This window comes from Mastigoproctus giganteus, chromosome 2 (genome assembly GCF_048544385.1).
Source record: "Mastigoproctus giganteus isolate SK-2022 chromosome 2, ASM4854438v1, whole genome shotgun sequence".
Classification (NCBI taxonomy): Eukaryota; Metazoa; Arthropoda; class Arachnida; order Uropygi; family Thelyphonidae; genus Mastigoproctus; species Mastigoproctus giganteus.
The window spans coordinates 207015288-207029650 of record NC_143576.1 but is presented as its reverse complement, the minus strand read 5'-3'; the positions used below and the strand labels follow the sequence as shown (position 1 = coordinate 207029650).

General features: G+C 36.2%; 1 protein-coding gene across 1 annotated transcript in view; it reads left to right on the top strand.

Annotated features, from left to right (window-relative positions):
- LOC150090009 (katanin p80 WD40 repeat-containing subunit B1-like) overlaps positions 1 to 14363 on the top strand; it is a 331620-nt gene that overhangs the window by 217602 nt on the left and 99655 nt on the right. Inside the window, exons 7-8 of the mRNA XM_090368931.1 lie at positions 8184 to 8299; positions 10487 to 10558. Coding sequence (XP_090225057.1) covers positions 8184 to 8299; positions 10487 to 10558 — 188 coding nt within the window. The remainder of the gene's footprint in view (positions 1 to 8183; positions 8300 to 10486; positions 10559 to 14363) is intronic.

Sequence of the window (14363 nt, the reverse complement as noted above, 5' to 3'; positions counted from 1 at the left end):
TACTAACTACTAATCAACTTCCGCTTGGTCACTAGGTGGCACCGCTCCTACCTTCCCGTGGCGGGGCCGGAAACCTGGGAGGAAAAGCTCTCACTCCCAGGGCTAAAAGGAGCAAACATGAATGATCCAAATACCACAACCACAGATCCCAAAGATCTGACTCCTTTGAGTCGGAAAAATGAGGATAACGAGACAAATGTTACCAAAAGACAAAAAAAGGACATAACATCGCTTCATGCACCTACCTTTCTAGTCCTTCAATCAACATCAGAACAGCCATTGGGAAAACTGTCGCCATTTGTAATCCAAAAATGTCTAGAAAGTGTAGCTGGAACACCAAAAAATGTCAAGAGACTGAAATCAGGCAACATTTTAGTCGAGACAGCCAATGTCAAACATGCAGAAAGACTGCTTCAGATGAGAACTTTTGGAGGGATCCCAGTAGCAGTCTCGCCATAACAGCCTAAATACATCAAAAGGAGTAATTTCTGAATGGGACCTTATTAGTGTCTCAGAAGAAGAAATTAAAAATGAGCTAGAAGATCAAGGTGTCATTGCTGTGAGAAGGATTAATGTTACTAGAGATGGTATACTTACTCCAACCAGAAATTTGATACTGACCTTTAACACTCCCAAACCACCTACATCAGTAAAGGCCGGATAGCTAAATTGTAACATCAGACCATACATTCCGAATCCTCTCCACTGCTTTAAATGCCAAAAGTATGGTCTTCACAAATGGCATGCCATGGAGTTCCTATCTGTTCCAACTGTGGATCTCAAGATCATACCAATCAGAACTGTCCAGCCAAGCAACCAAAGTGTCCAAATTGTAAGGGGGATCATTCCGCCTATTCTAAGAACTGCGAATTCTGGAAAAGAGAAAAGCAGATTCAACGATATAAAGTAGAACACTCCGTCACATACCAAGAAGCTAAGAGAACTGTACTCCCGACTATTTTAAACAGACCTTCCTATGCACAGGTCATAAAGAATCGGCGTGCAATAGAGACGCAAACAGATTTCACGATTCCCCCAAAGAAGTCTATTTCGGACTGGGCACGAGGTATACTTATCACATCCCAGCCAAAACAAAAAGAGAAAGTCACAAACACACCACTATCTGTACCTCCAAATGCAAAACACTCAGAAACAAAAGCCATAGAAAAACGTAATGTCATAAGCCAGAAGTCAACAGAACAAATGGATACAGAATTGACCAATCAAGCAGAGGAATCAGTACTAGAGATTTTTGCGGAAGAAGAGATGGATACCGGCAAACCATATTTTCCAAAGGAAAAACATAAACTTGAAAAGCTTAAAGCAACAGCTAAGAAACAGTCTGACACTTTCTCGAAAACCAAATAATGGGGATTATAATCCAATGGAACTGCAGAGGTTTCCGCACTAATATACATGATATATATGATCTGATTGCACAGCATACCCTGCTGTGTCTTTGCCTGCAAGAAACATATCTCAGACCTCAAGACTCTCCCACAGTAAAGAACTATATCACATACCGTAAAGACAGAGTAACAGGCGGCACGACCCATGTGGTGTGGCAATTTTGGTAAATTCACACATTCCTTCCCAAGTTCTTCCACTAAACACAACCCTTGAGGTGGTTGCAGTACGCATAGCCATTAAATCTCTCATAACCATTATAACAATTTACGTTCCCCCAAACCAAGAATTACAACAACAAGACTTAGAAGATATATTAACTCAGTTACCTCCACCCTTCTGTATACTGGGAGACCTCAATGGGCACAGTCCTATATGGGGAAACACAGCCGTAGACCGGAGAGGAAAACAGATCGAAAAATGGATAGAACAGAATGACTTAACTCTGTTGAATGATGGCACACATACCTACACGCATCTTCCATCGGGAAACAGCACAGCTATTGACCTATCGTTATGCTCTCCAACATTATTTCCAATACTTGATTGGTCTGTACACAGAGATCCTCTCAGCAGCGATCACTATCCAATAATCATTTCCATGATATCAGGAACCACATGTCAGTCATGTAGAAATCCCAAATGGAAAGTAAATGAAGCGGATTGGGAAAAGTATAAATCCACCGTAAAATTAGATGCAGATATTATCAAACAAAAACCGTTAGATGCAGCAGTACAATATGTAACAAATAAACTAATCCAAGCTGCTGAGCAGACTATTCCAAAAACATCACCACACCTTCCAAGACATCCAAAACCATGGTGGAATGAAGAATGTTCACACGCTAAAAGAGAGAGAAATAAAACCTGGAATAATTTCCGAAGATGTCCCACTACAGAGAACCTAGTATTATTCAAAAAGGCATGAGCGCGAACCAGGTATGTTAGAAGAGCCAGTAGCAAAGCATCCTGGATAAAATTTGCATCCACTTTAACAAGTTCCACATCATCTCGAACTGTCTGGAATAAAATCAGAAAAATGAATGGCAGATACCAGATTAATCCACCTCCAATCCTAAACTGGAATGGACAAATCACCACACAGCCTTCAGAAATAGCCAATGCACTGGGTGAAACCTTTGCCAAAACATCAGCAACCACATCATATACTCCTAATTTTCAAATATACAAGGCAAGAATAGAAAAACACAAACTGAATTTTTCCACAAGAAATGACGAACAGTACAACCTTCCGTTAACTTTCCATGAATTAAAAACAGCTCTGTCGCAGACAAAGCAAAGCGCTGTAGGACCAGACCAAATTCACTACATGATGATAAAGGAACTTGACCACCAATCCCAAATGGCATTACTTGAACTGTTCAACAAAATCTTTTTAGAAAACCAGTTTCCAGATAGTTGGCATCATGCAATAATTCTGGCCTTCCCAAAACCGGGAAAGGATCTTTCCAATCCACGCAACTACCGTCCAATTGCTTTAACAAGTTGCCTAGGCAAAGTTATGGAAAAAATCATCAACGCTCGTTTAATGTGGTATTTGAACAGTAATAATCTTCTCGACCCGGCACAGCATGGTTTCAGGAAAAATCGCTCAACACTAGACCTACTTATAAAAATTAGAAAACAGTATACGGAATGCCTTCATCCGAAAGGAACATCACGTCATGATCTGCTTTGATATAGAAAAAGCTTACGATACGGCATGGCGTTATGGAATCCTTCAAAACCTATACCTGCTTGGTTTACGTGGACATCTTCCTAAATATATCCAAAATTTCTTGCACCACAGGACATTCCAAGTTAGGCTGCAGACAATCCTTTCAAAGGTTTTCATCCAAGAAGAAGGAGTGCCTCAGGGGTCTGTGCTTAGCACTACCCTGTTCGCTATTAAAATAAATACAATAACCGAGCACATTCCAAGAATCGTTGACGCATCTTTATACATTGACGATTTCAGCATTTCCTATCACTCTCAGAATATGCGAAGTATAGAACGGCGGCTACAAGGAACAATAAACAAAATAAGCAAATGGGGTCAAACAAATGGCTTCCGGATTTCCACACAAAAAACTGCGTGTATACACTTCTGTAGAAAACGAAACCTCCACCCTGATTCCGAATTGAAACTTGATGGACATATTATCCCAGTAGTACCAAGCATAAGATTCTTAGGACTTCTTTTGGATAAGAAACTAACATTCCTTGATCACATTAAACAACTCAGGCTTTCTTGCTTAAAGAAATTAAACATTCTCAAAGTTCTTTCCGCAACAACTTGGGGAGCAGATCGATATACACTTCTCAAACTTTATCGATCTATAGTTCGTGCCAAACTAGATATGGAGCAGCTGTTTACGACTCGGCTAAACCAAGTGCTTTGAGATGGTTAGACCCCATACACCACAGTGCACTCCGTATAGCACTCGGCACTTTTCGAACTTCACCTATACAAAGCCTTTATGCAGAAGCCCATGAACCTTCATTACAGCTTAGACGACAGAACTTGTTATTGCACTATGCCGTCAAGATAAAATCTATCAGTGATCATCCAAATAGAGACTTTCTGTTTTCATATAACTGGGAAAACATATACCAAGCCCATCCACGGATGAATCGACCTGCCAACATCCGTCTGAAAGATTTACTACTAAGCCGAGAGCTTGATTATGACAACATAGCTACTGCAATTGCACAGACCATACAAAGAACAATATCCACATCACACTTTCATATATACAGATGGATCTAAATCAGAGACTTGTGTAGGAGCTGCAATTCATTTTGAGGATCGTATCTTCATCCAACAACTCCCAAAAGAATGCAGTATTTTTACTGCTGAATTACAAGCCATTTCAATGGCTATAAACCACATCAAACATAAACAGATAGCAAACAGCATTATTTTCACGGACTCGCTTAGCTCTGTTACTGCTTTGCAGAACGCAAATACCAAAGGACATCCAATCCTACAACATATCCAATTTTCAGTATCAAAGGTATTACAAAGAAATCACTATCAGAATCTGCTGGATCCCAGGCCACACAGGAATAACTGGAAACGAAAGAGCAGACAAAGCAGCAAAAGAAGCTTCCACATCTGATTATGCCTTTCATACAATGCCATATACAGATTACAAGTCCTTGATCCACCAAAGCAGTATAAAACAATGGCAAAAACACTGGCTAGATCAGACTAACAACAAACTTCGCCTAATAAAAGAAACACTCCGACCATGGTCTACTAGCTTCCGATCGAATAGACAGGAAGAAGTGATCCTCGCTCGATTGCGAATCGGGCATACACATATGACTCACTGTTACCTACTCAGAGGTGAAGACCCCCCTCAATGCCAAAACTGTCAAGTTCCGCTGACTATACATCACTTCATGGTGAACTGTCCAAAATTTCATAGAGAACGTCAAAGAGCCTTTCAATCAATAATGAATAAACAAAACAACCTAATGCTTAAAACAATTTTAGATGACCGGCCAAATATAACCAAAGTTTTCTCCTTCCTTAAGTTAACTGGATACTTTCAAAACATATACAATTAATAGTACACCTTTTATAGAGAAACTACACAAATATATATAGCAAAGTCTTGGTTCTGCCATAAACTACAAGTAAAGTGAAAAAATGCTGATATACAAAACTCTCCTACCTAGGCTAGGCACATTATAGCCTAAGCTGCTCTTGCGCCAATAGCTTTCAAATAACAACAACAACAACATAACCATGTTTTTCTTTTAGTATCTAATTTAGTTATTCATTTATAATGGATGTTTAAGGGTAGTAAAAAGTAAAAAATTTAGCCTTCTTATATAGCAATACAGTTGTTTCATAAACAAAAATAATGAATTTGAACTACTAGTCCTAGTCAAGTCTGCTAAAGTTCATATTGTAGTGTCAACATGGTGCCATCCTGTTATTAGTGATGAGGAATTTCATTGTGGTGATTATAATATAATCAAGGAAGATAGGGTGGAGCATGGGAAAAAGGAGTATACTTCTTTTCAGAAAGAAATTAGAATCTGAAAGAAATCAGATTTATCGTAGTCTGATGAAGACCAGGTGGATGTATCATTATGATTGAGTTGTCTAGCAGTAATGTAAAGTTCATAATGTAGGTAAGCTGCAGGTCTGATGATTATGAGGAATGATAAAAAATTTCTTTAGGCAACTTGTAAGCATGAATGACTGTTTCAATATGACATACTTGAAATTACCCTTACTGATTGGAATTTGCAGTCAAGTAATACAAAAAAAACTAAGTGGGATCAGGTTTTTTTGTTAGAGAGATGCCGGAAACTTTTCTCTGGAGACTACACAAGAGTTTCGCCACTTCAAGCCTCCAGTAAGCAAAGTGGTGGTATTGCACCAGTTGATGAGAGTCATCTACAACCTAGTATTAGTACTAGTGGTACCATGCATGGTTTGAAGGAGATGGAGTGTGGGTGACTTTGAGTAATTCTGAGGTTATTAATTTTAGATCGTTCATATGGTTGGCAATATTTGTCATAATAATCTAGTGATAACAGCTTACATGTGAGACCCCCTCCTTCAGCTACTATTTTTATCTTCCATGAGTAATGTATTTCGGTTAATTAATTTAATAGTGGGCCTTCCATATATTATGTCAAGTTATTGGCGTGGGTCTGAGAATTGCTGATTTGTGATGAGTGATATTTAAAAAATGTCACAGTTGAAATTGAAAGTTCAAAAAAATTAATAATAAATAATTACATAATTTCTTTTTTTCAGAGCTTGTAACACACATGTACATGTTTTTATCTATTCCACACTAATTTGCAATTAAAAGAAGATGATGCATGCCTCCTTGCTAGCATAATGTTTTATGAAACTATCAAATGCCATTCATAATAGTTTGTTGTGCTTGTATCAAGCTATTGGTGAAGCTGACCATGGGAAAATGCTGGCAAGTAACATTCAACACAAGTTTGTATCTAAGTACACTCCTCAAAAACTTCTTCCCTTTAGTTAATTCAGTAATTTTCTGATGTTTGAAAACCTTAAGTACTAAAATATTCATAAACTTATAAGATAGTATAACCTAACCTGATCTATATATTCACTCTAGCACAAGCATATAAAAGAAAAATTCACCAAAAAAGAAATGTGCACCCTAGTTTGCCATAAATAAAAACTAAGAAACAGTAAAGAAAATAAATTAATATAAAAGAAAATTCACCAAAAAATGTGCACATTATTCTGGATTGTCATAAATAAAAATTGAGAAACATGAAGAAAATCTGTAATTGAAACCAGAAGTTTTTGGGTGCTTCCAACATTTAACTCGCACGTTGGCAGAAGATGGAAATAGTGAAAAACCTGCTGGGTTTCAGTTACCAGTGTTCTTTAAATTTTTTAGTTTTCGTTTACAAGTGATCTAAAATAATGTTCATATTTTTTTGGGAAATTTCTTTTTCCTAATTTTTTTTTTTCGTTGTTTCATATTTTTATAAGCATCTTTCTTCATTATTGCAGGTTTTAGGGGTAAGTATATGCTATACTGTGTCATATAAGTATAGTAGTGAAATGAAATATGGTACAGAAAAACCTGGTTGAAGAAAGCAATTTTACTAGATCAAATGCAATATGATCAAGTTTACTACTTGTAAGTTTACTTGTTTATAATAGATTTCACTAACGGAAAAGCCCAATAAACCGGAAAGTGCAAATTGTTTTTATTGTTGTTTGTGCAAAATTGATTCTTATAATGGAACATATGATAACGACAAAATGGTAGCGCTCCATTATGAAAATGACCTTTTAGAGAGATAAATAGCTTAGTTATATAGTGAAAATTTCAACTTCCAAGGTCTTGGAACGAATTACAAAAAAAAAAAAAGAAAGAAAAAAAAGTGATATTTTCACAATACCTTCATTTATTCCAACAAGATACAAAATACATTTCCACGATTTTTTTTAAAGTTTGCACTGGCCAGCAAAGCAAAAACTTATGTAAAGTCGAATTTATGAAGTAAAGTATCACGTAAGTCGAAAATACAAATTACAGACACGTAAGTGTCTGTAATTTGTATTTTCTTATCTACTCCTTTTTTTTTTTTTTCCACTGCAGCAAAAGCCTGTGTCTTCCTTGCACTAATAGTGAATGCAGTTACTATTGTTGTTCTACCCCTCCAAGTACCCTCTGGTTACATGGAGTGACCTTCCATGGTATTCCCGTGCATTGCTAAATGGAATTCATATTGTTACACTTCCATTTCTTGATAACGTCACTGATGGTTGACTTTAGATGTGTAGTTTGTCAGCGATTACATGAATTGACAAGTCAACAATGTGACATCTGACAGTAGCACCCCTTTTGAAATCAGTCAGCTTAGTTCTACAGAAAGAAAACAACTAACTTGTGTGGCTCTGTTGATTTCCTTATATATTAGTTTTAAAAGAAAAGAGAATTATTTCTTTCTAGATAAAGTTGTTTATCTATAAAAGTTCAATCGATTATGAAATCGGGCATCTGGATACTTTTTGGATATATGTATATATATATTGGATATATATATACACACACTATATATATATATATATATATATATATATATATATATATATTATCACATTACTGCACCTGAATAAGTTCATTGCATGTTAAGATACCACATGAATTGAGTCACACTGAAGAAAACTTTAATGTATTTGATGTGCAGGATGTTATAATATGTTGATTTTAAGAGATAATTATTAGTAAGGATGTATATTAATATTTCAGCTTTGGGATCTGCAAGCAGGTAAACTGCTAGCAGAATTTGGAGAGCATGTGGCATCCATAAGCGATGTTGAATTCCATCCTAATGAGTTCCTTCTTGCAAGTGGTAGTGCTGACAGGTAATAAATTTATTAGTTTGTTTATAACAATTTATATTATTTTTTGAATTTGAAAATATCTGTGTTTAACTGCATTCATGTAGATTGTAACATTTAAGTTCTAACTTTGAACATAGCTATTTCATTTTTATTCATTATTTTTATATACATAAAACAAGTAAAGCAGCATTTCTTATTTCCATTGCTATAAGCATAGTTGGGTTTAGGCATCCTGGAAGCTGATAACAATTTTTTTTTTTTTTTTTCCCCTTTTTGTAGAATGTGTATTTTAATTCTCAAGTTATTCAATAAACAGTATTTTTATATGCAATGAGTAATAAAAAGCTATCAAAACATGGGTCATTATCACCATCTGAATGGGTATAAATGCTAATGTTATTCACACTAGCTAAACTCAGCCAAACATAATGGTACTTTGCATTCATTGTGTTATGGGTGTACACACACACACACACACACACACACACACACACACACACACACACACAGACAAAAAGATAATTATCAGTGTATTTGGTAGGGGAGTTGAGCTATCAGGTGTAATAACCATGAAAGAATTGAGAGAATCTGTATGCTAAAAAAACAAATTACCTGAAATAGAATGCAGTTCATATAAGCATAATTATTTTAACCTAAAACTGTGGGTCCTAGGACTTTAACTACTCTGTCTAGGGGTCGGCAGCGAAAATCGTAGGAGCTACTGCAATAAGCCATGTCTCTGTTTCTGTTATGATGTATACGTAAAAGGTATACATGTACATCATAACAGAAACAGAGACCTGTTATGATGTACACATAAAAGGTATATGCATACATCATAGCCAACCTGACAGAGCAGAAGGAAGAAAAAAGAATAAATAAACTTTAAAAAATAAATCATTGCTACTTGTTTTTTTCTATTACAAAAAGTTGTCTTTTCCACACTACTTTGTTAGTTTTTGTTTCTCCTTCTGCTGCCTTTTTGCCTTATCTGTTTAATTGCTCACTTCCATGTCACACAGGGTACAGTTCCTGTTTATGAATCCCCCCCCCCCCGGGGCTATTTCAACTGATATATATATATACACTGAATGCGAACACTCAGCTCGCTCCTTCAGTCACCATTGACTTTCGACGTCTTCTGGTCTATACAGACAGTAAGTTTTCTTGTTTTGCCCCATCTCTTAGATTTCTTTGATTTTATATTTCATTCTTCTTTTTCCACAGGATTCTATCGGCATGAACTTATTTATTTATTTATTATTATTTTTTATTTTTATTTTTTAAAATTTATTTATTCTTTTATTCTTCCTTCTGCTCTCTGTCAGGTCAGCTATGATGTATACGTATACCTTTTATGTGAATATCATAACAGAAACAGAGACCTGGCTTATTGCAGTGGCTCCTATGATTTTTCGCTGCCGACCCCCAGATGAAGTAGTTAAAAGTCCCAGGACCCACAGTTTTAGGCATAAAATAATTATGCTTATATTAACTGCATTTTATTTCGGGTAATTTGTTTTTTAGCATACGGGTTCTCTCAATTCTTCCATGGTTATTACACCTGATAGCTCAACTCCCTTACCAAATACACTGATAATTACCTTTTTGTCTATTTTTCATTATGGTTGCCAGTTTTTTTTACATTTACCGTAGTACCCCGGATCCATAAACCAGTCTTATATATATTTCATAAAATTTTTTATAAATTTTAATTTCTCATTCTTGTTTACCAAGACTTTTAGTAATTTCATTGTATCGTTATCATTTTATATATATATACATGTTAGGTGAAGAATTATTTATAAATTTTAAAATCATAGATAACTTAAGGTTATTAATAATAATCAGAACAGATTAATGCCATCTATGTGAAAGATTATGCACTACATCGGTCTGTATTAATTTGATATGTTCTAGATATATTAAAAGGTTGATATAGTAGAATTTGGTGGTGTAAAAACATTGGATTAGAAATGAGGTAACAAGCTGAGTAAGTTAAGGTGCAGTCTGAGAATGATCTGTAAGTCAAAACAGCCCAAGTAACGTGCAAAGGCCAAGGCCGGCACTGTGGCAAAACCTAGAAGTACGTTATATATGCAATATAAGGTGAAAGTAAAGCATAATGAGATAAAAAGTAGTAATAGTAGTAGTAGTATAAAATGTAATGAACTAAAATATATATATAACCTTTCTGTTTTTTTATAGAACAGTCAAGTTCTGGGAATTAGAGAATTTCCAGTTGGTATCATCAACTGAAGGAGATTCTGGCCCAGTTAGGTAAGTTGTGTATTCCTATCAGTGTAAAGCATTTACACCATCAAAATTGTTTAAAATGAAGTAATATCCAGTTACATCTTCCAAAGATTGTGGTTTTATTCATAATTAAAATTGGTCCTTAATTTTTTTTTTTTTAATAAAAATCTATATGGGAAGAGGGGTAAATTATATACATAATGAAATTATTCCTGTATTTTTTTAAAGTTCATTTTTTTTTCCTTGCTCAAGCAAAACATCTTTTAATTTGTAAACAATTTTTATTGTCTATTAAGGCTTTGATGGTCACGACCTAGATTGTAATATCAGTAATAACAAGAACATTGTCTAAATACCTTCCATAATATGTAATACAGGGTAGAAAAGGCATTAAATGTATACACTCAATCGTTGAGAGATAGGCCTCCGATTAAGCCATTTAAACTCGGTCCTATTGGCAAACAAAAATTTGTTCATATACCTTTTCTCGATATAAAGGTGATATTGTTGACCTCAACTAAGAGTTTAATCAAGTGAAAAATTTCTTTAATAGGAAGCTTCGTGTAATTAATCAGTATAGATTTATAATTTAACATATTCCAAAGAATATCTAATGTGTATTCAACATTTACATTCGTATATAACAAAGTAACATCCAGTGAGAATAAATTATCATTATCACCAAGTGCATAGTGCTTAAGGTTATCAAATAATGTGTAGTACTTTTTTATCCCAAATTATATTGCCTGTCTAAAGAGTATTTTATAATATTATGCAGAGAAATAGTGGGCAGTAAATTAGTGTCTTATAATGGGGGATTTTAATTTCCCGGATATTGACTGGAATTTGTGGATTGGTCACTCACACACTAGCAAGGCTTTTGTGGATTTATTGGATGATTGTTTTCTACACCAGCATGTTCGGGAGGCAACTAGAGGGAGTAATACTCTTGATCTGATTATCAGTAGTGATTCTTCATGCATCAGGAATCTGCATATAAAGGAACCACTAGGTGGCAGTGATCACAGTGTGCTGAAGTGGGATTTATTCAAGGAGGTAACTACCATCAAGGGTAAAGGGAAGGGTTTTTGCTTTCGTAAAGGTGACTACGGTGGTCGGATACAGTATTTAAATTCTATACGGTGGAACCAACTGATGATGTTGCCAGCAAATTCAAAATGAGAAGCATTGAAAGAATTAATCTTGGAAGCTACTAGGCTTTTCATACCAAGAAAGAAATATTGTTCAAGATTTAGGCCTAAATGAATGTCAGACGAACTAATTAGACATGTGATAGAAGAAAAATGCATGGGATACATATAAATGAACATGTGACACAAAAGCCTATGATAGATATAAGCTGGTCTGTAACCAAGTTACAAAGGAGGTTAGGCAGGCAAAGGCAGATTATGAGAAATCTTTGGCAAAGGATGCAAAGAAAAACAGCAAAGAGTTCTTTATCTATTTAAACTCTAGAAGGAAAGGGATGAATCAGATTGGTCCACTGGATATTGATGGTTCAACTGTTGATGATCCTACTCAGGTGGCTAGAAAACTAAATGAGTGTTTTGCATCTACATTCACACATGAGGAGTTCAGGGAGGGGAATGCCAGAGATGAATTAAACTCTGGCAGTGAGCTAGATGATTTTGTAATAACTGAGAGGAAAGTGGAGGAGAAATTGTTGAAGATAAACAAGAAAAAGGCATCTGGGGTGGATGCGATCTATCCAGTTATATTAAAGGAGGCAGCTAAGGAAGTAAGCAAACCCTTAGCCATAATTATTAGAGCTTCCTTGGACTCAGGGGTGGTACCCATGGACTGGAGATGTGCAAATGTGATCCCAATTCACAAAGGAGGATCAAAGGGCGACACAAGTAATTATAGACATGTTAGTTTAACTTCTGTTCCAGGGTAATTAATGGAGGTACTGGTTAAAGAAGCACTGCAGGATCATCTTGACAAGATTTCAGTTATAGCTCGGACACAGCATGGTTGTGTTAAAGAGAAGTATTGTCTGACCAATTTTATTGGATACTATGATGTGGTCACAAAGGAACTGGATTCAGGGAATAACTTTGATATCATATATTTAGATCTTAGAAAGGCTTTTGATACTGTTGCACATGGAAGACTGCTGCACAAATTGGAGCAGTGTGGCATTGAAAGCAAATTGCTGCTATGGATAAAGGGATGGTTGAGAGGGAGAAGACAGAGTGGTAATCAATGGACACTGCTCTTCGTGGACTAATGTTATTAGTGGAGTTCCTTAGGGTTCAGTGTTGTGTCCATTGTTATTTTCTATATTTATAAATGATACTGATGATGTTATAACAGCCTTAATGTTCAAGTTTGCAGACAATACGAAGGTTGGCAGGGTTGTTAATGACAGTATGCTGCTGCAACAGGATCTAGAAATGTTGAGCAGATGGGCTGAGAGGTGGCAAATGAAGTTTAACATTGACAAATATAAAATACTACTTATGGGAAGCAGTAACCCCAGAGTAACGTATCAACTCTGTGGTACTACACTGACAGTAGTAGACAATGACAAGGATCTGGGGGTACTTGTGCAGGCAGGTATGAAGTTTTCTGAGCAGTGCAGACAGTCTGCAAGAGTAGCTCATGGTGTCTTGTTAATGATATACAGGAATTTTTCTAGCAGGGATAAGGAGGTGATTATCCCCTTGTATAAGGCAATGGTCAGGTCACACCTTGGGTGGCCTGTGGTGTGGAGGGCTCTTAAAATGAATCCTCCACACCACAGGTCTGGATTGCTCATTTTAAGAAGGATGTAGAGCTGTTGGAACGAGTACAGAGGAGGGCAACAAGATTAGTGAATGGAACGAAGGGTTGCTCTTATGAAGAAAAGCTGAAGTTTTGCAGATTACAGTGTCTGGAGACTAGGCACTTGCGAGGTGATCTGATTGAGGTGTATAAATCCTTGAATGGTTTGAGCATGCTGAATGCCAATGGGATTGTTTCTCTTGCTCAGAGAGGGCATAAATTCAAATTGAGGAAAGACAGTTGTAGGATAGATGTGTGGAAGTTTGTCTTTAGCCAGCAGGTAGTTGATTGGTGGAACAGACTTCCATCTTTTTTGTGGAAGTTGATGGCCTAAATAAATTTAAGGCTGAGTTAGACAGATATTTAGAACAAACGAAGGTGTGAAATGGGAGCGGTGTGTGTGTGTTTTTTTTTTTTTTTGCTGATGCTGCATAAACTTGCTTTCTTGCATCGTATGCCAATACTAATATGTTGATATTCCTACCGCATATCTGTCAAATGCAGACGAAATGCACAAGGTCACTGAACCTCATATGCCACTTTACTCCACCTCTCTTGTGCACTTGGCTGATCTAAATTAGATTATGGGTCACAAGTGCACACATTTTCTACTGCATACTTACTTTGATGGTCAGACCCAGTTCACCATCAAGCCATCCACATTGCTACTAGAGCATTTAGAACATCCCTTGGCCAGAATTTATATGTTTAAGCAATTGAACCATCCCTGTTGCTTCGATAAAAGCAGTTGTCACTAAAATATACTTTTAAACTGAAAAGATTCAGGATTTGTGGGGGGGGGGATTTCCTGCTCTCTCTCTCTCTCTCTCTCTCTCGATGGTGTTCAACAGTAACAAGGTCAAGGATGCACATTTCTGGCAACTTGGTAGTGATTCTCAGGCTTTTGTCATTTAATCTGGTAACACTATTTTTGAGAAAGATTGCATTAGACCTTTAAATGAACCTGTATCAATGTGTATGCACTGACAGGTAAAAAAAAAAAAAAATACCACAATGGAATCTAAGAACAAAAGATAAGACT